This window comes from Podarcis gaigeae, assembly GCF_964106915.1.
Source record: "Podarcis gaigeae genome assembly, chromosome: 14".
In the NCBI taxonomy this organism is placed as follows: domain Eukaryota; kingdom Metazoa; phylum Chordata; class Lepidosauria; order Squamata; family Lacertidae; genus Podarcis; species Podarcis gaigeae.
Window position 1 is genome coordinate 45,845,854 of NC_139690.1, and position 24,663 is coordinate 45,870,516.

Here is a 24,663-nt window from a genome sequence, read left to right on the forward strand (position 1 = left end):
TTTATGACTTGTTGGCACCACAGTTCCAGCACCCTCTGAATGGACTTCACTGTGCAAAGTCCTAGTCTGGGGTCAGGAAACCTGGGGCTGGAAACACCACAGGCCTTTGGCTCCTTGCTCCCGACTGAAGTGCACTCTCCATGAGATATTGACTTTTGGCTTGATCCTGTTGCTGGATCACGTCTACACCTAGACTGAGGCCCCAGCTGCACTCTGCATTTTAGATAGTCCCGGCTGCACCAAAAGAGAACTGGGAGCTGTAGTTTGTTAAGGGTGCTGAGAACTGTTGGAAGATCTCCCTGCTCTACTCACAGAGCTACAATTTCCAGAGTGGTTCACCGGTCAATGCCTTTTCTCAGGGGCTAGGGACAAAACTGGGTGCAGCAGCAAATGCAAAGGTTTGTTTTTGTATAGAAGGCTACTTTCTGCACATGGAGGAGGTGGACAGAGAAAGACCTACATTGGCTCCCACTATGCTTCTGAGCACAGTTCAAAGGGTTGGTGCTGACCTTTAAAGCCCTAAATGGCCTCGGTCCAGTATATCTGAAGGAGTGTCTCCACCTCCATCGTTCTACCCAGACACTGGGGTCCAGCGCCGAGGGCCTTCTGGCGGGTCCCTCACTGTGAGAAGCCAAGTTACAGGGAACCAGGCAGAGGGCCTTCTCGGTAGTGGCACCCGCCCTGTGGAACGCCCTCCCATCAGATGTCAAAGAGAACAACAACTACCAGACTTTCAGAAGACATCTGAAGGCAGCCCTGTTTAGGGAAGCTTTTAATGTTTGATGTATTACTGTATTTTAAAATTTTGTTGGAAGCTGCCCAAAGTGGCTGGGGAGGCCCAGCCAGATGGGCGGGGTATAAGTATAAATTAGTAATAAGTAATAAATTATTATTATTATTATTATTAGTTTTTCTCCCTCTTTTATAATGCTAGAATGGGACATCCAAGTTGAATTTTGGACTCAGGATACGCAATAGAAAGTCCTTCCTTGTACAGTGCATCATTAAACTATAGAACCCACGCCCAGGGGAGGCAGTAATGGCCACCAAACTTGATGGCATTAAAAGAAGATTGGGCAAACTCATGGAGAATAAGCTGATCAATGGTCACCAGCCAGGGTGCCTATGTTCTAGCTCCAGTGTTGGAGCTCCAGTGTTGAATGCGAGTTGCTGGGAATCTCAAGAGGGGAGAGTCCCTCTGGTGGACTTCCCAAAATGAGCATCTGGTTGGCCACTCTGAGAACAGGATGCAGACCAGATAGGCCATTGGCCTGATCCATCTGCCCAAGAACTTTCTCATGCTCTTATGGAATATTAGGCATATCGATGGAGGATATGGCTGCGTTCTCCCTCTGCTGTCGGAAGCAGCATGACAGCTGCTGGGAATCTCAAGTGGGGAAGAGTGTGGCTGTTGTTCTTTGGCCTTGCCTGCAGGCTTCCCATAATAGGCATCTGGCTGGCGTCTGTGAGAAGAAGACACTGGACTAGAGGGGCCCTTCAGAACTGCCTAATAATAATAATAATTTATTATTTGTACCCTGCCCATCTGGCTGGGTTTCCACAAAGACCAAAAATACACTAAGATGTCACACATTAAAAACTTCCCTGAACAGGGCTGCCTTAAGATGCCTTCTGAATGTCAGGTAGTTGTTTTTCTCTTTGATATCTGGTGGGAGGGCGTTCCACAGGGCTGGCGCCACTACCGAGAAGGCCCTCTGCCTGGTTCCCTGTAGCTTTGCTTCTCGCAATGAGGGAACAGCCAGAAGGCCCTCAGAGCTGGACCTCAGCGTCTGGGCAGAACGATGGGGGTGGAGACGCTCCTTCAGGTATACTGGGCCGAGGCTGTTTAGGGCTTTAAAGGCCAGCACCAACACTTTGAATTGTGCTCGGAAACGTACTGGGAGGCAATGTAGGTCTTTCAAGATCGGTGTTATGTGGTCTCGGCGGCTGCCCCCAGTCACCAGTCTAGCTGCCGCATTCTGGATTAGTTGTAGTTTCCGGGTCACCTTCAAAGGTAGCCCCACGTAGAGCGCAATGCAGTAGTTCAAGTGGGAGATAACTAGAGCATGCACCACTCTGGCAAGACAGTCTGCAAGCAGGTAGGGTCTCAGCCTGCGTACCAGGTGGAGCTGGTAGACAGCTGCTCTGGATACAGAATTGACCTGTGCCTCCATCGACAGCTGTGAGTCCAAAATGACTCCCAGGCTGCATACCTGGTCCTTCAGGGGCACAGTTACCCCATTCAGGACCAGGGAGTCCTCCACACCAGCCCGCTCCCTGTCCCCCCAAAACAGTACTTCTAATATTACCCCAAAATGTCAAATAAACAAGACCCCTCATTCTTGGAACAAATAACATCAGCAGGCAAAATGCACCCATCAGCGCATTGCCGCCGAAGAACAGATTCATGAATAAGTCACAGCTTTATTTATTTATTTATTGGTGTGTTTTTTTTTTAAAAAAGGTCCTCTTCAATCATTTTTTAAATGAGTGCTGTCCCCTGCAGAAAGGGCGTTCGGGCTGATAGAATAGTCATAAATAATCCACATACCTTTCCTCTTGCCAGGCTAATGTGCTTAAAATAAAGTCTCCTCTCCCACATTTCCCCAACAAATAAGCATCCTCTGGCTCATTCAAGAAGAACATCTCTCTCATTCCTGGATTGGCAAAGAGAGAGGAGCAAAGGGGGGAGGAGTCACCCGCATCAAAAATGGTGCTTCTACCAGGTCGGAATTGCCCAGGGAAAAATGAATATAAAACTCCGTCTATTGGGTGCAACGTTCCAAGATTTATTTATTTAATTTGTTGGCCAGTTGGGCCTTCCCACCTTCCAGCAGAGACTGGTCTCCTTATGGCTCTGAGCGATATTAAACACAGAAGGGCAATTAAACAATTACGTAATATTAAAATGAAAATAAGCCAGGAAGATGAGGGTTGAAGAAATGAACCTATGCTGCCAATTCTCGTAGTAGAACATAAGTAAGCAGCACACAAGCGGCACACAAAACGTTACCAAACCATTCTAGGTTCTAAATCTTATATTAATAATCCAAAAATTGAGAGAGTTATGTACAAGAGCCACAAACTCATTGAAACTTTGAAAACTCATTGAAAGTGTGTCCAAAAGGACGATTCAGTCTTAAAAGTTCCTTTAGCCAGGCTTCTGTAGACATCAACAAAGGTAAGCCTAATCAAACGAAGTGTCGGCGATGTTGCGCTCAAGGGTTAGATATCAGTGAGGATAAGTTTGATCAAACGAAGTGTCGGTGATGTTACGCACAAGAATTAGACAGGGTGCTGGCGTTTGTTGCCTGTTTCGCCCATGAAGAGTCTCAGGCTTCTTCAGTAAATTCTCTCTCACGGTTTTGATATATTTATAAACATTCACCTTCATATGCTAAGTTCTTTCTTGATTTAAGCACTTACTCATTTACTAAGCAGGTGGCGCTGTGGGTTAAACCACAGAGCCTAGGACTTGCCGATCGGAAGGTCAGCGGTTCGAATCCCCGCAATGGGGTGAGCTTCCGTTGCTCGGTTCCTGCTCCTGCCAACCTAGCAGTTCGAAAGCACATCCAAGTGCAAGTAGATAAATAGGTACCGCTCTGGCGGGAAGGTAAACGGCGTTTCCGTGTGCTGCTCTGGTTTGCCAGAAGCGGCCTAGTCATGCTGGCCCCATGACCCGGAAGCTGTACGCCGGCTCCCTCGGCCAATAAAGCGAGATGAGCGCCGCAACCCCAGAGTCGACCACGACTGGACCTAATGGTCAGGGGCCCCTTTACCTTTACCTTTAGGAAGATGAGGGTGGCATACTGCTGGATTGCAGTAACTGCTAAGGCTGCAATCCTACCTGCCAAGGGGTACTGAACCTCTTATTGGCCCCCAGGGCCATATCCCCTTATGCGAGACATGCCCCCCCCCGAGGGCTGTGTGGTAGGTGGACCCAGAGGCAAAAAGGGGCGGAGCAATGGGTGTCAATGGTACCTCCGTGCAGTAGAATGGTTCACCCCTCAAAGTAGAGCTGGGGAATCCTTTTCAGACTGAGGGCAACATTCCCTTCCAGGCAAGCCTTGGCGGGCTGCATGCCAGCGGTGGGTGGAGCCAGGGGCAAAAATTGGCGGAGCAATGATTTTTCCTTTGCACGGTAGGCTGGTTTCTACACACACACACACACACACACACACACACACACACCCCTCTTTGTCTTCCATCCAGACAAGAAAGAGGAAATATCAGGATTCAAAGGCATATTCCAGCCAGGCAAAAACAGTCAGGGATGGTGCAAAGCAGGGCTGGTAAGAGATGTGGCCTGTGGAGAGGGTCTGTGGCTGAGGAGGTTATCTGGAGAGAGTCCTACAGGCCAGATAGAGAGGCTGGAGGCCACCGGGCCTGAGTTCCCCCTCTCCTGTCCTAAAGGATAGGAAATATTAGAATAGCAATGCATGAGCCATGTTGGATGACAGTATGGGTCCCTCACAGCTTCATCCCAGGTACCTGGAGGCATCTGATGGGGCATGAAAGCAATGTTCCGTTCCCAGCATTGCTTTTCTGGTAATTTGGAGGTACACTGCCCCTGTACATGGAAGCTGCACTTCCTAGACTTCCCTCTTTATCATCACTGAGTGCCAGCCCTGTTGGTCTCCTCTGCATCTGGTCCTTCTGTGCTTATGAAGGGTCTTCTTGCTGCTTATGCTTGCAAGAGTCACACGGTGACCCCACCAAAACGCCATAGCTCAGTGGGTAGAGTATCTGCTTTGAATCCAGAAGTTCCCATGTTCAAATCCTGACATCTTTTGTTAGAGCTCGGAATGTCCATTGCCTGGAACCCTGGAGAGCTGCCAGTCAGTGTAGACTAGGGGTTGTGGTCCAGGGCATCTATGAACTGGAGATTAAAAAAAAAAGATATTTCCAAGACAATAAATTAAATTGTGGGGAATATTTTGTGTGCATGTGTCGATGTGCATTTTTCTGCAGAGTTGCTCTGTAACTTCCACCAGATTCTCAAAGGAGCCAGTGACCCTTCCCCCAAAAGGTTAAGAACTATTGAATCATAGATAGTTGGAAGGGACCTAAATGGCCATCTAGCCCAACCCTCTGCAATGCAGCGGGTGCAGCAAATCCTAAAATACACGGACTCATGGTTTGATTCTGCATAAAGTTAGTAAGTGAGTCTCATTTTATTTAATTGGTCCTTCACTCAAGCAAGTGTGCACAGGATAGCAGCTTCTGTCTGTTTAATCGGTAGATTCAACCAAAAAAGCTTTAGTTGATCTGATTTTATTTGTCGGGGTCAAGCAGAATTCAATGGCGGACATTTGAATCAATGGTGCTCTGAGTTAAGGTCACATCTGTTTAATTCTTAAGCTGCTTTGGTTCTGGCATGTTACCGAAACAGGGTATGGAAATGTGAGAGTTTTCCCTCCCAGCGCTGAAGGATAGCTTGGCTGTTACAAGGGCAGTGGGTAGTTCTCAGCCTCAGGGCCACAGTCATCTATCAGGCCACCTTCCAGGGGCCATGTGCCAAAGGTGCTCAGGGCCAGAGGTAAAAGAAAGGTCACATGTTACCTGTGTGTTCATGTTACCTGTGATTCACACCTGGGCATCCTCCTCGATTCTCCTTACAGGCAGGTAAGAAGCAAGATCAGTGTTCTAGGACACATTCCAGTCAGGCAAAAACACGGAAGGAGGGTGCAAGGCCTAGGGAGAGTGGGGTGTAGCCTGATGGATGCTTGAGGTTTCACACTCCTAGTTTATGAAAGCATAAGAAGGTTGGACAGTGTTCTCGAAGCTACTAACATGAGTTTGACCAAACTGCAGGAGGCAGTGGAAGACAGGAGTGCTTGGCGTGTTCTGGTCCATGGGGTCACAAAGAGTCGGACACGACTAAGCAACAAAGCCTTCTTACCTCTATCAGCCCCTTAAAAACAAACAAACATCTGCATTGGATCAACAGAATGCTCTATAACATGTTTACACTGGAAGAAGTTCTGCACAGTCCAGTGGGACTTGCTTCCATTCAAGTATTTATTAGTTATTATTATCATTATTATTATTATTATTATTTCATCTACGAATTGCTTCCCATGTGTGGCATTCCAAAGTGATTTATGTTGGATTAGACCCTAAATTATTGGCTTGGCTTGGAATTGAAATCATTCATGTGTATTCTTTTTTTTTTTTTTAATACTGATTGCGGTTTTGCTGCCTAACATATCCTATTAATATTTCTGATTAAAAAACTAAATAATTAAGACTGCGAGCTCCACAAGGGCAGAATTACCTATGTTTAGGGGGTGGAAAGGGGGGGACGACTAAAAGCCAACCTGCCCGTAAACCACTTTGAGCCTGTGGGGGAGAGCAGGACATCAAGGAAAGAAAACGATGGCACAGGGCAAGCCAAACCCCATGAATCTGAAAGAATAAATAACCATTTATGCACCGGCAAAATCGAGGGCCCTCCCCTACTTTAGCATATTTTTAAAAATGCACATCTGTGCAATATATACACCGGCTTGATAGTTAATATGAGTTGGCAGCATCCCAAATTTTGTTGCTAAAAAAAATATGTATCTATCTCTCACTCACTCACCAGAGACCTCCGTCTTCCAAGCAAGGGAGACAGCCTGCAACTTAAACAATCAATCAGCAGTTTTACAAGGAAAAGGATATAATTATTATTATTAATAATATTAATCTATAAAGTGAACATTATCTTGCCCGAGTCCCCTTCCCTCCCCTGCTCCCCCACATTTATTATTATTTTTATTTTTTGCAACGGTGGCGGCGCGACCGGGTCCGCTCAGCCTCCCGGCCGCTCCACACCGACCTCCCGGCGGCGCGTGTGCACGTGTGGATGCGTGTGTACGCGCGCTGCTGCCGGGTCGCAGGGCGGCCACACGGCGCGTCTCTCTTCTTCGCAGCGGCTCCGCCTCCCTCCCTTCCCCCGGTTTTGGGGAGGGGGTGCTGCAGAGAAGGAGCGAGGAAGACTTTTCTCCCTCCTCCCCGCTTGGGCTGGCGCTCAGGCGCTGCGTGCGAACCGCGCTCTGCTCCAGACTGCGGCCCCGCCGCCGCCGCCGCCGCCCGCTCCTCCTCCGCCGCCCCGGGGCAGTGCACCAGCCGAGCCAAGCCCCTAGCAGCAGCCCAGCCAGCTCCGCTCAGCTGGGGCCTCCTCCTCCTCCTCCTCCTGCGCTCTTCAATCCCTCCAGCCGGCAGCCGCCTGCTGGCGAGTTGGCTCCACAATCCCTTTCCAGTGATTGAGAGAGAGAGAGAGAGAGAGAGAGAGAGAAGGGGGGTACTGGTCTTTTTTTGGTGACACCCTCCCAATTCCTGCCCTGTTTGCTTCCACTGCAGCAGAAAAGCGCTCTCCAAACGTCGATGGGAACGAGTAATAAGTCTCCAGTTTGGGCAAGCGTCGCGCGCAATTAAAGCGCCTCGGGGTTTTTTGGGGAGAGAGATTGGCATCTCTCTCGTTTGCAAAGCAGGGCAAGCAGTTGAGGTTGTTGGACTCTGCGCGCTCTCCCTCCCTCGGCTGGGTTGGCAAACTTGGAACAGGGAGGCGGTGTATGTGTGCTTGTGCGCGCCTGTGTGCGCGCGCGCCTGTGTGTGAGTGTGTGTGTGTTGGATGGTTTTGGGAGCCCGAAGATGCTGCCTGGCGTGGTTTTCTCCCCCCCCCCCTCTTGCGGAAGGGCACCTGAGCTGAAATCTGGGGATTAAGCAGACGCACACGCACACAAAACACAAGCACCCCCCACCACACACTCACCACCTACACACACAAACGGAGACGCGTTTCTGACGGGTGCCAAAGGAATCCTTTTGAAATGACTTGGAGGATTTTCAGCTTGGAATTATGTGGAGGGCGAATGCAGTGAGTAACAAGCGGCGGCGAAGGCGATTAAATAATAGCAATTATGATAAATAAGAATTTTAAAAATGCGGAATGGGGAGGGAGAGAGAGGTGGGAGGTGGGGGGCTATGGATGGATGATCGGTGGCGATCTTTTTGCCTGGCACTGTTGCAAAGGGGGGTGGAGTTGGGTTGCCTCGACAGTAGCGTCCATCTACCCCACCCCACCCCGCGCCAACCCCCGGCCACCCGCGAGTGAAATGGACAGATTAGGGTCCCGGCCTTGCTGCCGCTTTGCATGTCAATTTCGCCTGCCAAAAAAGAGCGAGAGAGTAAAAAAAAAAATTAAAATAAACGTCTTACCCCGGTGCGTTTCCCCATTTTTTTTAGCATGGAAATTGGTGCTATTAGTATTACTGGAGAGGTTTACTGAGCAGGTGGAAAAGATTTCTTTCCTCTCTCGCCGTGCCATCCCACCTTTACTCGAGAGTAAGCCCTTTGGCGCTTAGCTGAGTTTACTCTCGAGGAAGTGCGCGGAGGGTCGCTTCCTACCTCCATCCCAAAATGAGGCGGCTGGTCCTCTTTTAAACACCACCCCCCATCGCCAGCCTGTGCGTGTTTACTCCGAAACAAGTCCTCTTGACTTCAATGGGACTTACTTCCCAGGAAAAGATGGGAGCTAGAAACTCCTTGCGGTGAATTCCTCCAGTTGGGAACTTCAAGCTGCCAGAAGGGACCTTTACCTTGGGTAAAAGAAGGACCCTCCGTTAAATTGCAAAGGGGTTGGGGGGGGGGGGGTCTGTCCTTACTTTCCAAGTAGACCGATCGCAGCCGTGGTTGTGGGAACGCAAGTTTTGGGGGTGTTTACTCGGAAGCAAGGCCCGCCTATGCTCAGTGGGCTTTTTTTACTCCCAGGTAAGGGAGTCTGCCTAGGATCCCAACCTCTAAGGGGTGGTGTTGGGGGAGGGGGGGGGCGAGGTCGCTTCATCGGTCTCTCTCTCCGCTCGCCCAAAACACACCGCAATCCTATGCATCCTGACCCGGGGAGGAAATTCCGTTGAACTCCGCGAGGGCTTCCTCGGGAGTAAGGACGCATAGGATCGCGTGCACGTCCTAGTGGAGAGAAATTGCGGCAGGAGGCGGGAGATGGAAGGAAGGACGGGGAACGGATTTCCAAGCAAGATCGCGGGCGAAACGCGCTCTCCGACAAATTACATGGACGCAAATCAACTTTTCCCCCCACAGACGATCGGCTGCCCGGCCAGGATTTATTAATCCGCTGCGCCGCGAAGTTGCCGCTGTGTTATTTTGCGCTGTTCCGCCTGCGCTAACCTGGTGGTCTTTCTCTCGCCCCTCCCCTCCCTTCCCTTCCCCTCCTCCCCTTTCCCCCCCCCCAAAAACCCTCCCTTTTAGACCCCCTTTGCACCGATAAGCAACCCTGCCTCGCGGGGAGGCGAGGATGTGGCGCCCCGATCTCAGCACCAACACTGGCGATCGCATCTCTGGAAAACAGGATGGCAACCTCCCCTGACGCGCGGCGCTGAGGAGTCTTGCGAAATGCCAAACTTTGCGGCAGCGGCTACGATTTCTCACATTCCTGGTAATGCTGATTCTGATGCTGGTGGAAGGTGGCTGGAGGGTGGTGGTGGATGGGAATGAGGATAAATAAATAAATATTTTTTGGGGGGGGGGTGGGGGGGAGAAAGTGGAGAGAAGCGCCATGGGGATGCTAGGAACGCGGCGGAGCGCCAGGAGGCGCTGTTGCTCTTGGTTTCCCTTTCGCCCCCATGAATGGAGCGAAGAAGCTAAGAATTCCCTCTCCTACGTAGTAAAGGCTAACGGTGCAGGATTTCGCAGCTTGTGTGTGTGTGTGTGTTGTGCACGGCTTTCTAATTGGTGCAAACAACCCCCCCTTCTGCCAGCGTGGTGCATTTTTTTTAACCCAGTGGTTTATTTTTTTTTGGGGGGGGATATTTCAAATAATTAATACTTCCTAATGAAGGAGGTTTAAAAGCACGGGCTAGTGGGTTATGGCTTTACTATAAAAACCCACCCACCCTCTTTCTGTCTTTTTGCCTCTCGTGTGATCTGACTGCAGTCGGGGAAGCAGGGAAAAAAATCTGCCCTGCAACAGACAACGGCTGAGTTTGAATCCAAATGAGGTCTGGGGAAAGAGACACGTAGCTCCAGAGACCCCTCGCTCGTGCCCACCTGAAGCCTAGGGAGGGAAGAGGTTTACTCTGAGTCCCATATATCCCCCTGCTGCTGCTGGAACATGATTGATGATTGTAGATGTCAGGATGATGGGAGCATAGGATCAGAGATGCATTTCCCCCCCAGGTTGGTGGTGGTGGGGGGTTTGATGCAAGTCAGCAGAAGGTAGCCCCCTCCAGGCACGAGCGGCTTTGCCACCAGCCTCTGTGAGAAGGAACAACAGCCCCCCTTTTCACCCCCCCCGCCCAACGAAATCCACGACAATAAAGCAGCATCCAGGGTCTTGACCCGAAGTGAAGGGGACAGTATGCATGCCAACGACTGGCCGACATCCCCGATGCCCAGCCAAAGTGGGTACATTGCCAAGGAGAGAGGGGAGTGAGGGCGGGTGAGGGTTGGGAGGGGGGAGAAGAGGGGGGAAAAAGGGTTAGAATAATGCATGTCTGAATCTGTTCCAGAAATTCAGCCAGTTCTGCGTGAGCAGCCAGCCAGCCAGCTTGAAATGAGTCTTGGAATAAAATACAATTTCTGGACAGAGGCGAGGGGAGGGGGGGTGGCACACCAATCATCGCTGCTTCAGCCACAGCAGGAGGGAAGAGGAAAGGAGGGCAGGAAGCAGACAGGGCCTGGGTCACTGCATGCCTTCAAAGCCTTCAAAGATGCTTCGGAAAGTCAGGCTTTCCAAAAAGGCACCCTGAGAAGCTTCAGATATCTCATCTGCGCTGTGTCCTCAGCAGAGATTGAGCTGGTTTTATTTTTCCCCCCTGTAAGGGAAGGAGATGTGCAGGGCTGGCCAGCGGCCCTTCCGAGACCTTGAAGGCGATGTCAGTTTTGCTCTGGTGGGAGTTAAGTGTTGCACTGAGCCCGGGCGCTTAGCTGAGGTTGAACTTTTTTAGGGCCACCTTGACCCTGCAAGAGGACTCAGTTCAAAGATGCCTGTTTGCAAGGTTAAGGACCGGGTCCCTGTGGGAGGCAGGGGGCTGTGGCAGTTCATCCTCGTCTTCCGCGTGATGTGACGCCCGTCCCGGGCTCCTTGTTCTCCGCAGAGCATGGAGTTGGTGAAGATGGCGCGAGTTTGCTGGAATCTCCTGGTGCTTCAGGCTCTCCTGGCAGAGTTGGCCCTCGTCTGGGGGGCAGAGAAGAGCTACCCCATCCTGAACATCGCCGTCATCCTGGGGAGGACGCAGTACGTCACGGAAAGAGAGGTCCGAGCGCTTTGGACCAGGGATATGTCCGGCGACCTCACCGTCGACGTCAATGTGGTGCCCCTTCTGGTCAACCAGACAGACCCAAAAAGCATCATCACCAATGTCTGTGACTTGATGTCAGGCACCAAGATCCACGGCGTGGTTTTCGGGGACGACACCGACCAGGAGGCGGTTGCCCAGATTTTGGATTTTATTTCGTCACAGACCTTTATTCCGATCCTGGGGATTCATGGCGGCTCGTCAATGATCATGGCGGACAAGGTAGGCGGAGAGCACATCGTTGTGTGAAGTTGGTGCCCTGTGGGGCAATGTATGCTGTTGCCTCCCTGTTTGGGCAGAAACGGAAATGGAGCGATCCTTTCATGCAGGGGTAGCTAACATGTGCCCTCCAGATGCTGTTGGACTGCAGCTCCTGCTATCCAGCCAGCATGACCAATGGTTAGGGAAAGTGGGAGTTCCCACCCAACAACATCTGGAGGTCAGAGTTGACAACTCCTGCCTTAATGGGTCGGTCTTGGCTCCCTTAAGCTGTTTGTAACTTCAGTTTCTTTGGGGAGGGGAGATATTTATTTCTGAATGATTAGACTTGTGGTTTAGCTTGGAGCGGCTTCTTCCTCAGTACCAAGACCTGCTGGTTCAGGAGCAGTTTGTGGCTATTCCATGACTTTCCCTATCAACATTGGGCTGTGGGGTGTGAAAGATTAGCAAAATCTGTTTTTTCTTTGTCTTCGGTTCACAAAGGATGTTTAGATCTTCAGCAGCTTATGCACCAAAACTGCTTGGATGTCTCAAAGCCGAGGGTTTCACTCAGAACTGCATGTTTCCTTTGAGTTGTTGGATAAAAGTCTTCTCCAGCCACCCAACTCTGTGCTGAAAGGACCTCTTCCTGTCTCTGTCCACTGGTTTCAGAGGTCTGATCTGCACTGCAGACTCAAGCTAGCTGAAGTTTCATTTTCTTAGGGAATTTTGTGGGGGACACAGCTCTGTTGGGGATAAGGGCTAAGGATATATTTTTGCAACATGCACAGCTGCAGCTCTTGCGATCCTTAAGGGGTAACAAAGATTGCAATGCGTGTGTAGTGTAGACCCTGGAAGTTATTAATCCAGCAAGCATGTTGAAAGGAAGCGATGGGGAGACTTTAACTACAGGCTAGGTGAATGCTGGCTTACCTACCTGGTGTTATGGAGAGCCGTTGGGATGTCGGCCAGGGCCGACCCTAGACATTTTGCCACCTGGGGCAAACCACAAAATGGTGCTCTTTCCCTGCCAGGGAAGAAGAAGTAAATGAAGGTCTACACCAGGAACAAGGGGTGGGAAAAAGATCTACATTGGGATCTTCTGTGCCTGCGGTTCCTGCTTCTTGAGGCAGCCTCCTCACCTTGCCTCATATGTGGGCCGGCCCTGATTTCAGGAAAGTCGAACCAATTGCGGAGGGGAACTGTGTCAGGGTTGTGTGACAAGCTGCGAGTTCAAAGACTTGGGGCTTGGGATAGCACACTGTGCCTTGGTGTGCAATCAAACAAAAACTTAGCAAAATGTGTGCGAGAGAGATAATAATCACCAGGGATTAGGCAATTGAGCAGTGGTGCAGTGAGACTGAATAAATCTCCAGGGCGCAATGGCAACTCTGCACATGGTACATTCGCATGATACATTTAAAGTGCTGTGATACCGTTTCAAACATCCTTGGCTTCCTCTTGCTAATTCTGGCAGCTGTAGGTTCTTACTAGTTTCCTTCCCAAGCTACAATTCTCAGAGTTCCCTCTGAGGAAGAAGGCTTGATTGCTTAAACCACGGTGGGAATGGGCAATGGTGTCTCTGGCAACTCCCAGCACTCTTAATGAACTACAGTTCCCAGGATTCCTTTGGGGGGGGAGCCATGGCTGTTGAAAGTGGTATCATAGCGCATTATCTGTCTGGTGTAAATGGGGCCTGAGGCCTACATCTGTCAGCGTGTATAGCAAACCCTTGATAGTTCTCAAAGCCTGTGTGGAAAATGGCCTCTGTTTTGGCTCTGATAGAAGGTCCACGTAACCCCAGCATGTTGCCAAATGAAGTACCTCTTCCATGCAATGGATAACAAACGTACGAGTGTTTTCGTCACAAGGGTGATGGGCACCGCATTTGTTGACTTTTTAAAGAAAGGGATTATCTTTGGTTTGGGAATGTCACGCCTGGGGTGAATGTGGCCCTCCAAAGCTTTCTATCTGGCCCCTGGGATTTCCACAGGCCACGTCCCCTCTCCCCAGGCTCTGTTTTACACCCCCCTCGAGTGCTTTTGCTTGGCTAGGATGTGTCCTTGAACTTCAATCATGCCATTGGCCCATCCAGTTTGGTGTTGTCTACACTGACTGGCAGCCGCTTCCCAGGATGTCAGAGCAAGCTCTCTCTCCCGGCCCTACCTGGAGAAACCCAGTATTAGAAACTGAGATATTTCAGCTAGGTGCCACATGGCTCCTTAAACCAGGGTTAGAGTTGCCCAAGCAGAATGCCTGGTTGCTATTTTGGGGGCAAGATGGCTCTAAAGTCATATTTCTCAATACAAACTTTTGGGTTCCTGAAATTCATTCTGATTGTGCAGATTCTATAGGATGTGGTATTTGTGTGTTAAAACAGTTCAGATCCAGGGATCCCCGGGCATGTACCTCCAGGTGGTGGAGATGTCAGGCAGCATCCTGACACCTGGACATCTTCACTTGGTCGCAAGTGGCCAATAGGTGCAAAATGCGCCGGGCTAATTTCTAACACTACTGAAGATGCCGTTAGGCGATTGAACCTGGAACCACCTGCAGCCCTTCCCCTCTCGCTAGCCTGGATGGAGAGGTGTGTGCAGAAACCTTTGACTTTCTCTTGGCTGGAAGGTATGGTAGCTTACAGGGCAAAGGCCAGAGCTGCATCTGTTGCTCCACTTATTTTTGTCTCTGGGTCCATGCACTATTGGAATGTGTCATAGGTTTTCTGTAGGTGGAGGTAGGGAAATGCAACCCTCCGTTTGACAAATTCATTGCAGATAGAGGAGAAGATGTTCCTTAGCTGTTCTTCAATACGGCAGCAAAATGGAACCTCCATGGCAAGAGGCAGTTTACCTTTGAGTACCAGGCACTGTGAGCAAACAGATGCCGACTTGGGAAAGAAAGACCTGTCTGACTGCTCTTGGAAGCAGTGTTCAAAATGCGCTAGGTGCGTTCTGCTACTGGGCTGGGTTCCATTGTGACTACGTGGAGATTTATGGGCACCTGGTTGCGACTGACATCTCCATCGAGCCTGCTGACTAGTCTGTAGCAAACGATGCATGTCTTCTGCTTCTCGGCTGACTGTGCTATAGCCTTTCCACAAGCCACCCAGATGGATCTCACAGACCACAGTTTGCAAACCTCTGCCTTAGTCCATAGTTAAGACCTTTTCCATTTCTATGGCGTGTGTTTCTCCTTCTTGCACACTGGGAAAAGTGAGCTGTTTGTAAGAGCAAGCTACAGTCGAGCAATGTGGCTGAGATCCTAGAACTGTAAAATTGGAAGGGATCATCTGTTCCAAGCCCCTGGTGAATAGACATTCCATTGTGACAACCTTAACCCAGGTTTAACATGTCATTTGGTGCCTAGTTTATATACCTGAGTTTCTAACATTGCTTGGAAGTGGAATGATGAAAGAAATGGATCATTGGTTGGCTCCAGCAGGACTCTGGGTACGTCTTGAACAGCAGCCAGTGATGGAGATGGCCACCTTCCTCTTGGTCCCCAGCATTTGCTGCTCAGACTGCCTTTGACTATGAAGGCTCTCCGCTTCGCAATTCGAGATCACGATTAGCCATTGGTGCTTCTCTTAAATCTTCTTACACGAATTGGCCTACCCCTTTTCAAAAGCTTGCAGTGGAGAAACATCTCCCTGACAGCAAATTGCAGAGGTTAAAAGCATATTTTGCGAAGCGGTCCGCCCTTTGCTTGTCTGGAAGTCGAACGGTGAACCCAAATTCCATGGGGCATACGGGTTTACAGGATGTTATCCGTTATCACAAGCCTTAAGGGACAGGGGTGGCGCTGTGGGTTAAACCACAGAGCCTAGGACTTGCTGATCAGAAGGTCGGCGGTTCAAATCCCCACGACGGGGTGAGCTCCCATTGCTTGGTCCCTGCTCCTGCCAACCTAGCAGTTCGAAAGCACGTACAAGTGCAAGTAGATAAATAGGTACCACTCTGGCGGGAAGGTAAATGGCGTTTCCGTGCGCTGCTGTGGTTCGCCAGAAGCGGCTTAGTCATGCTGGCCACATGACCCAGAAGCTGGCTCCCTTGGCCAGTAAAGCGAGATGAGCACCGCAACCCCAGAGTCGTCCACGACTGGACCTAATGGTCAGGGGTCCCTTTACCTTTACTATTACAAGCCTCTTTGCTGGGATGGTGGCTCCCAGGTGCATAGGATGGGGCACAACCTTTCTTGTGACAGTGCAGGGCCACTTCTAGGATGTGAAAGGTGAGCTGGGAGCTCATCCCAAGGGTGTTGCACCCCAGGTCACCAAGCTGGATCAGGGCTTCCAGATTTCAAGAAAATGCTTCTGCTGGCAGCTGGAGCGTGGAAGCTATGATCTGCAAAGAAGTTTACACTGAAGTGGAAACGGAAGCCTCTTGTATGGCAAGAGGCTGTTTTGGTCCACACAGATATGATGCTCAAGGAAGACCTCATAGCAGCATTAAAGTTAATTGTTACCTTCCTAGCCTTGCTTCTTCTGCTCTCCCCGGTTCTCGCCTTTGCTTGCTATCCTTAGTTCTGCTTCCCTGCTTATTTTCTGTTTTGGCTTATGCTAGGGGTAGAATGTGGCCCTCCAGCCTTCTCTGTGTGGACCTCAGAACCCTCCCCAAGCCACACCCCATGAATCCGGCTGGATTCTGGTCCCTTGGATTCTGATAACGCCCCTTCTTTGCCTGCATGGACGATAGAGAGGAGTGTGTTTGTGCAGAAACCAGTCTACTGCAAGAAGCAATAGCCACATCCATCGTTCTGTCTCCTTTTGCCTCTGGACCTGATCACCACTGCCATGTGGCCCTCAGAAGGCTGCCCACCAGGGGATGTGGCCCCAAGACTGCAAAATCTCCCACCCGCCAGCTTTTATTGCATGCTGTGTTTATTATTCATTTTATTGTTGTGAAACTGGCCCCATCCTGCCTGCACAGAACCTTGCCGAATCTATGAATCGGAGTTGTTCTTTTTGTAGAGCTGCAGAACTCATAACGAAGCCCCCTCTTGCCTTCCCCAGCATTGTTTTTGGCCCTTCCCTGGTCTTGCCTGCTTCCCTCTGTGAATGTTGGATGTAAGCAGCTGGGGTTGGGCAGCTGCTGTTGTTGCAGCGGTTGTCGCGTGGCTTTGCAGAGCAGGGACAGCCAACTTCTGCCTTCTTGGGGTGTGTGCTCTGTGTCCTCCAGTGAACAGACTGGGGCCCAGCAATAAAATCTGCTGCAGAAACCAGAAGGCCAAATGCCATTTGGGCCATTTAGCATTTAAGGCTGGGTTGCAGAACCTGCCGTCCTCTAGATATGGCTGGAGTGCATTGAATTTGTGATGCCTCAAAGGTTGGGACATGTGTCTAGGACAGGGGTGGGGAACCTGGTGCCTTCCAGGTGTTGCTGGACTCCAGCTCCCATAATTCCTTGCCATTGGCCATGCTGGCTGGGGCTGATGGGATTTGGAGTCCAACAGCAGCCCGAGAGCCACAGATCTCCCCCATCACTGATGGAGGACTTTACAAGCATGTAAGCATAGAATTATAGAATTGTAGAGTTGCAAGGGACCCCCAAATGCCATCTAGTCCAACCCCCTCCAATGCAGGAATCCTGCGCACAGCCGTTCCTGGGTGGGCTTATAAAAAATATTATACAACCCTGCTTAATATTTGACCGCTATCATTTACATTGCATAGGTGTGGGACGTTTCTTGGGCTTGGGGCACATGGGGATTCTTTGTTGTATTTCCAGAAAACTGAAAAATAAGTTTAAAAAACCAAATCTGTCCACTGCCATCAAAATTCAGTACAGTTATACCTTGAGTTACAGATGCTTCAGGTTGTACGATTTTGGGTTGCGCATGGCGCTGGACCCAAAATCACCAGAATGGGTTACTTCTGGGTTTCGGCACCTGTGCATGCACAGAAGGACTAAATTGAGCTTTGTGCATGCGCAGATGTGCTGAATTGCAACCCGTGTGTGTGCAGACGCGGCGCTATGGGTTGTGGACGCTGTGGGTTGTGAACGTGCTTCCCGCACGGATCACATTCACAACCCGAGCGTCCACTGTAGAGGGACGATAATGTTGCACAGCAGAAAGGAATATAATGTGTGTGTGTGTGTTTTGCAACTGAATATCTTGTTTCCTTTCCTTTCTGGCAGGCAATTTTTTTTATATCATGTTGCGACCAAAAGATGTGGGGTGGAGGAATGAGGGGCCGGATAGATTTGCACCCGGGTGAGGAGGGCTGGGTCTGGCATAGAACCACTGATTGTCCATCTCAGCTGCAGATCCGGAAGGCTGAATCTGGTTAATTTCAGTTTCCCTCCTTTCCTTGTTTTTCTGGTTCGGTTCTCCACAGATCCATGCCACTTTTAAATTTTAAAACTAACAAAATCTTCATGTACTGGGTGGTGTGCGACTAACGTTTACTCAGAACAGACCCGATATCTTTTTGGTACACATTACTGGGCTGGAGAACAGCATTGCAAAATTCATAGGAGTGTGAATTGTGAACAGTGACTGTGTCTTGTTTCAGTAACTGAGAACTGGGCAGGTTTGCCTTCAAATGCAAACTAGACATGATTTCTCCCTCCTCCCTTATCGAAGGCACCAACCAAGATTGACCATCAGCCTGGTACAAGGCAATTTCTGATGTTCTTATATATGGAGAAAGGCTGTTAGCTGAGTGGTTGAGCATCTGCTCTACGTGCGGAAGGTCGCTGGTTCGATCCACAATGGCCTTTCCTGGGGAAAAGGCTCCCTGTCCAAAATCCCGGAGAGCTGCTGCCAGCCAGTGCCGACAACACTGATCTAGGCAGACTGGTGGTCTGGCTCGGTGTGAGGCCGCCTCCTGTGTTTCTTCAACTCCAGGCGACGTAACACGTAGCTGAAGATGTGAAAGCTTCTTTCGCAAGGCTGAATGGCCCACCGTCACAATCCCTGCTCCTGAGATTGCCTCGTGTTTTGCCTGGGTGATGCTAGCTGCCGCTGAGGAGCCTTTGAGCCAATCTTGTTTGTCACTTATGTAAAGAGTTGATGATAATTCAGCGAGGCGTTTGCTGACTGGAGAGCCACTTATTAGCTTTTCAGCAAATAATTTCTCAGCACATCAAACCCCGAGACTGTTTCACAACAGTAGCGGAGCCGACTGAAGGCAAACCAGATATTAGAAAATAAAAATAGCTTGGGTTCTCCTCTCAATCCCCTCGCCTCCCCTCCTCGCTCCCTATAGCTTGCCTTTTCTGTAGACGTCTTTTCGGCATTGCGGTCGGGAGATGGCGAGGTAGAATTAAGAGATTTGCACCGTTTAGGGTCAGCGATCCCTGCAGATTCAGGAGTTGGGGTTGCAGGACAGAGTGGAGAACGGGCTGGCCTAGACTAGGATGCTGCATGTAAAGACTAACTGAACGATCACCCAATGGGAGTGCTGTGTGTTTGTGTGTGTCTGAAGCATCTCCCAATAGTCCTAGCTTTGTCTCTGCCTCACCTGCACCTCTTCTGCCTGCTGCAGGGATTCAGCAACAAGGATGGCACAGCCACAGTCCAGTCGAGTGCTTGGGGGCAGCATAAGTACAGTGGTACCTCGGGTTACAGATGCTTCAGGTTACAGACGCTTCAGGTTACAGACTCTGCTAACCCAGAAATAGTACCTCGGGTTAAGAACTTTGCTTCAGGATGAGAACAGAAATCATGTGGCGGTGGCGCGGCAGCAGCAGAAAGCCCCATTAGCTAAAGTGGTACCTCAGGTTAAGAACAGTTTCAGGTTAAGAACGGACCACCAGAACGAATTAAGTTCTTAACCCGAGATACCACTGTACTGCAATGCTGAATTAGAACATAACCGATCAAGCCCCAGTATACTGTTTCCGACAGTGGTCAGCCGCTGGGCACCCATGTGCAAGATGCAGAAGAGAAGCCTTTCTCCTGGTGCTTGTCCCAGCAGCTACTGAGAGCTATGCTACCTCTGGGCATGGCTGTTCCATTCCGGAGTCTAGGTAGCTACGAAAGCTCCATCTAGGAGTCTTGGTAGTTATCACCGCCACTTTGCAGCTGTGAATCCCACAAGACTCATACATTAGCACCCGTTCAAGTAGCCCAGAGGAAGAAGTTATGACTAAACCTCAATCTACATCCAGTTATCATCACCACCACCCTTGTTCTTAAATCAATAACAGTACATTTAATGTAAGATGCTTCTTTCAATGCTTTCCAAATACAGATATTTTCCCATGGTGTATGCGGATGAAGTTTAATCAAAATCAGAATTCTCATCTTAACTGCTGAAGCAGAAGAGGCAATAAAGCTATTTTGATTGCAGATCTGCAATCTAGTTATGTGAAAAACCAAATCCTACCTCACAGATATTCAGAAACAAGATACAGTAGAGGAACCAACTGAAAGCAGACTGAAGCAAAAGGCTCTTCAGGGACCAACCAGAAGAAAAAGGAGGAGGGAGCCAATTATATCTCTTGGAGGAGGGAGTTCCAAGGATGGTGTCACCACCGATAAGGCCCTGTAGGTTGTGCCTGCCTCTTCCACAGAGAAGGATGGAGGGTGGGAAGGGAGAGGTTTCCCATGGAGTTAGCTTATTGCCTCCCCAACCACACAGGTGATGGTGGGAAAGGACTGGCTCATTCCTTGTTTCAATAATAATTGTCGTGCCCTCCTCTGGTGTCAGAAGTGGGATGTGCAGCAGAGATTTGTTGACAGGGTGATGTCTCTGCTTTTTAAGATACTCATAGCTTCCTCCAAAGTATCCTGGGAAGTGTAGTTTGTTAAGGGTGCTGATAGCCGATAGGAGACCTTGGTCCCCTTGCAGAGCTACATTTCCCCATGTATTTTAATTAGCAATCCCTCTTCCCAGGGAACTCTGGGAATCATAACTCTCGAAGGGGACCAATTGTCTCTTAACAACTCTCAGCACCCTCAACAAACTACACTTCCCACAATACTTTGGGGGAAGACATTGCCATTTAAAGTGGCTTGATGTTCTCGTGAGAATAAATGGAGAAAAGGATGGTGCGTTATAGGTGATTACATACATCACAATGTTAAGGAATATGTTGTCTTCAACTCTGTCCTTCCAATAACACAAACCCCTCTAACTGAAAGATTGTCTAGAGAAAACAAGGCCAGTGTTTACATGTATGAAAATGTATTTGACCTGTCTTTGACAAGAGAAGTCGGAAACCAACAAGAGAATAAGCTCTTAGAACAATGGGCTCTCTTCAGAAGCAAAAATACTTTCAGAGAGAGCACGTCTCTATAGCCCTGTTACTTGGGGAGAGAGAAAAGGAGATGCAGATGCAGACAGCATTCTTCTCAGTTGCTCGCTAAAAAGGATATTAACTAGCTGGAAGGTGTGCAGAGGATGGTGACCAAGATGATCAAGGGTCTGGAAACCAAGCCATATGAGGAATGGTTGAGGGAGTTGGACAGGTTTGGCCTGGAGAAGTTAAGACTGAGAGGTTGTTGTTGTTGTTGTTTAGTCGTTTAGTCGTGTCCCACTCTTCGTGACCCCATGGACCAGAGCACGCTAGGCACTCCTGTCTTCTACTGCCTCCTGCAGTTTGGTCAAACTCATGTTAGTAGCTTTGAGAACACTGTCCAACCGCTTTGTCCTCTGCTGTCCCCTTCTCCTTGTGCCCTCCATCTTTCCCAACATCAGGGTCTTTTCCAGGAAGTCTTCTCTTCTCATGAGGTAGCCAAAGTATTGGAGCCTCAGCTTCAGGATCTGTCCTTCCAGTGAGCACTCAGGGCTGATTTCCTTCAGAATGGATCGGTTTGATCTTCTTGCAGTCCATGGGACTCTCAAGAGTCTCCTCCTGCACCATAATTCAAGAGCATCAATTCTTCGGTGATCAGCCTTCTTTATGGTCCAGCTCTCACTTCCATACATCACTACTGGAAAAACCATGGCTTTAATTATCATAGCCACCTTCAAATATCTGAAGGGCTATGACATAGAAGATGGATTAGTCTTATGGGTAGGACTCAAACCAATGGATTCAAATGACAACAAAGAAGATTCTGACTCATTAGGAAGAACTTCTTGCTGGTTAGAGCTGTTCGACAGTGGAGGGTGGTGGACTCTCTTTCCTTGGAGGTTTTTTTAGCAGAGCTTGGCCAGCCATCAGATCTTATTTAGCTGTGATTCCTGCATTGCAGGGGGTTGGACTAGATGACCATTGGGGTGCCTGCCAACTCTACATTTCTATGATTTGAAGGTAGTTTCCTCTTACCGTCCAGCTTCTGGGTCACTCAGTGCGACAACACTGGATTAACTTGATGAACATTAGGCTTATTTAAATATTTTATCATATTAAATGTCATTGTGTTAATATTTAATAGAGCTGAGCAGGTTGGAACGTATTAGGTTACCTGTATTCATGTTCTGGCTGTTCTTTGGTGATCCCAACCACCCCTTAGAGGCACTTCCACCACAGAATTGCTGCCGATGTGCCAACTGCCTTTGCAGTTTACAACTTCATAGCAGAAAAATGCCACCAGCATAAATGGAAGCAAGTAAGAGGATATAGGGTGTAGCGTCCTGGCAACAGAACAATGGTTCTCACTTCAAATGGCCATTTCAGGACCAGGGAGAGCTCCAAAAGGTAGAAGGAGTTGCTCCAATACAGTGCAGGGTAATGCCTCACTGCCTCTCTACCAGGCCCAGTGCAAAACAGGACCAATACATCTTCCTCAAATGAGAGTCCTAGCAGCAGCCCTAGTAACTTGGATGGCTTTTAAAGAGGATTAGGCAGTTTCCTGGCATATAAGGCTAAAAAAGGTTGCTAATTCTTATGGCTAGGCTCTGCCTCTGTTGTCGGAGGCTGCATGCCCCTGAATACCGGTTGTTGGAAACTGCTCTTGTGCTCAGGTTGGACTAGATGGGCCACTAACCTGATCTAGCAGGCTCTTCTTCTGCTCTTACCTACAGGAATTAAAGTGGAGGCAACAGATATCAGTGTACCCTTCCTAAAGCCTGGGAACAGGCCTGCATATTTAGGTAATCCAATGCACCCCATTTTTGTTGTTTGGCTGATAATCAAAGGGCCAGGTGACATTCCACAGGTCATCTTTGGTGCAAGAGGGTACCAGTTGCTGAACATGAACTTAACTCTCTCACACATGCACACACCAGCACCAGAATAAATAAGGTGCTACTTTTTGACAGGGGACCTGTGATTTGAATTTACTGGAAGGTCATTGTCATGCTTGTTGTAGTCAATTTGGGAATAGCATGTTGAATGCTATAAATAACTGGGTTTTGCAGGCCTTGCTTGCTGCCATGGTCTCTTTTGTTGCAGGAGTATGGGTCAGAGTGATAGAGAAAAGGGGTCAGAGTGATGGAGAAAAGGATGCTACTTAACCATGAAGCTATCAAAATCATCTAAATTGACTTGATCAGCGGGGAAGTGAGGATCACAAATTCGTACCTAAGCAGGCTGTCTGTAGATGTGAATGGAGGAGCCATCTCAGGGGCTCCCTGGTTCTCCTTCCTCCTTCTTTAATCCCACCCCCCCCGTCTCCATGATTTTGAGATATTTCTAAAGCTCAATGAAACAGTCAAGGAGGTGGTATGGATTGTGGGGGCTTCCAGGTCAGCTTACCTGCTTGTACCTGACTTGGTTGCCTGGACCAAGCAGAAGAAGGATGCATATTGTCCCTGTCAAATGCATTTTAATTCTCCACTTTGTCATCCATTAACAGTGCTGGAGAATATGCTGGTTTTAATTGGAACTGACAGTTTAATAGCTTCTTTCTCTTTCTCTCACCTTTTTTGTTTTGCTGGTAACGTGCTTTGCCCAGTCTAATGAACAAGCATGTGGTTCTTGTATGTGGTTTCTTTAAAAAAGAAATACCTTCTCAAATCTGTAGCGTAGTTCTGGACACAAGCTGGACTCTCTTGAGAGCCAGTGTGGTGTAGTGGTTAAGAGCGGTAGTCTCATAATCTGGGGAACCGGGTTCGCGTCTCCGCTCCTCCACATGCAGCTGCTGGGTGACCTTGGGCCAGTCACGCTTCTCTGACGTCTCTCAGCCCCACTCACCTCACAGAGTGTTTGTTGTGGGGGAGGAAGGGAAAGGAGAATGTTAGCTGCTTTGAGACTCCTTAAAGGGAGTGAAAGGCGGGATATCAAATCCAAACTCTTCTTCTTTCTTCTTCTTCTTCTTCTTCTTCTTCTTCTTCTTCTTCTTCTTCTTCTTCTTCTTCTTCTTCTTCTCTTGTTGGGGCAGATAATTGCAGAAGAACCCCCAAGCTGTGTACCTGCTCCTTTATAGGGTGGCGCTGTGGGTTAAACCACAGAGCCTAGGACTTGCCGATCAGAAGGTCAGCGGTTCGAATCCCTGCAACGGGGTGAGCTCCTGTTGCTCGGTCCCTGCTCCTGCCAACCTAGCAGTTCAAAAGCATGTCAAAGTGCAAGTAGATAAATAGACACCACTCTGGCGGGAAGGTAAACGGCGTTTCCGTGTGCTGCTCTGGTTCGCCAGCAGCAGCTTAGTCATCCTGGCCACATGACCCGGAAGCTGTACACCGGCTCCCTCAGCCAATAAAGCGAGATGAGCGCCACAACCCCAGAGTCAGCCACGACTGGACCTAATGGTCAGGGGTCCCTTTACCTTTACCTTTAAGCCACCAAGAGCAGGCAATCTCCCATCCTTTTGGTCTAGGGAACCACCCATTAACAGTTCTGTCTGGATTGAGCTTCAGTTTGTTGGCTGTCATCGAGTCCCTTACCAAGGCAAAACAATACTCCACATGCATTGGCTTCCTTGACAGCCCAGCATCTGAGACAATGTCTTGAGAAGTTTCACCTTAGTCAACTAAGAACTAAGATGCCGGAGCTTTGACAGTCAATTAGGATTGGGAGAGGGGAAAAGAAATGAGATTCCATTCCATTTAGAAGGGAACTTGCCTAGTTTATATTTTCAGAAACAGTACAAAAACTGAAACACAGATTTCCCACCTTTCCAAATTTTGCAATTTGCAGAGAGTAAATCTGCATGTCCTCTGCAGCCGAGTCACGTGCACAGAAATGTATGCACTGGCATAAACTGTGCATAAAGATATTAGTGAAAATGACAGGAAATTAGGGGTAACCGCTCTGCAAAAAATGTGTGTATTAAGCAGAATTGCACACAGACATGTCTGTTAGGAGAAATGCACACTAGGATACTGATG

General features: G+C 49.2%; 2 protein-coding genes across 3 annotated transcripts in view; both read left to right on the forward strand.

Moving 5' to 3' along the window:
- The window catches only part of LOC310831093 (myosin-11), a 1,553,087-nt gene that overhangs the window by 681,587 nt on the left and 846,837 nt on the right, over positions 1-24,663 (forward strand). The gene's annotated exons all lie outside the window — the stretch shown is intronic.
- The window catches only part of GRIN2A (glutamate ionotropic receptor NMDA type subunit 2A), a 213,513-nt gene continuing 195,642 nt past the window's right edge, over positions 6,793-24,663 (forward strand). Inside the window, exons 1-3 of one of the 2 annotated variants that reach the window (XM_083711283.1) lie at positions 6,793-7,864; positions 9,256-9,442; positions 11,103-11,525. In XM_083711283.1, the coding sequence (XP_083567409.1) occupies positions 11,106-11,525 (420 nt within the window). In that variant the 5' untranslated portion in view covers positions 6,793-7,864; positions 9,256-9,442; positions 11,103-11,105. The remainder of the gene's footprint in view (positions 7,865-9,255; positions 9,443-11,102; positions 11,526-24,663) is intronic. The other variant, XM_083711282.1, reaches the window with a different exon arrangement.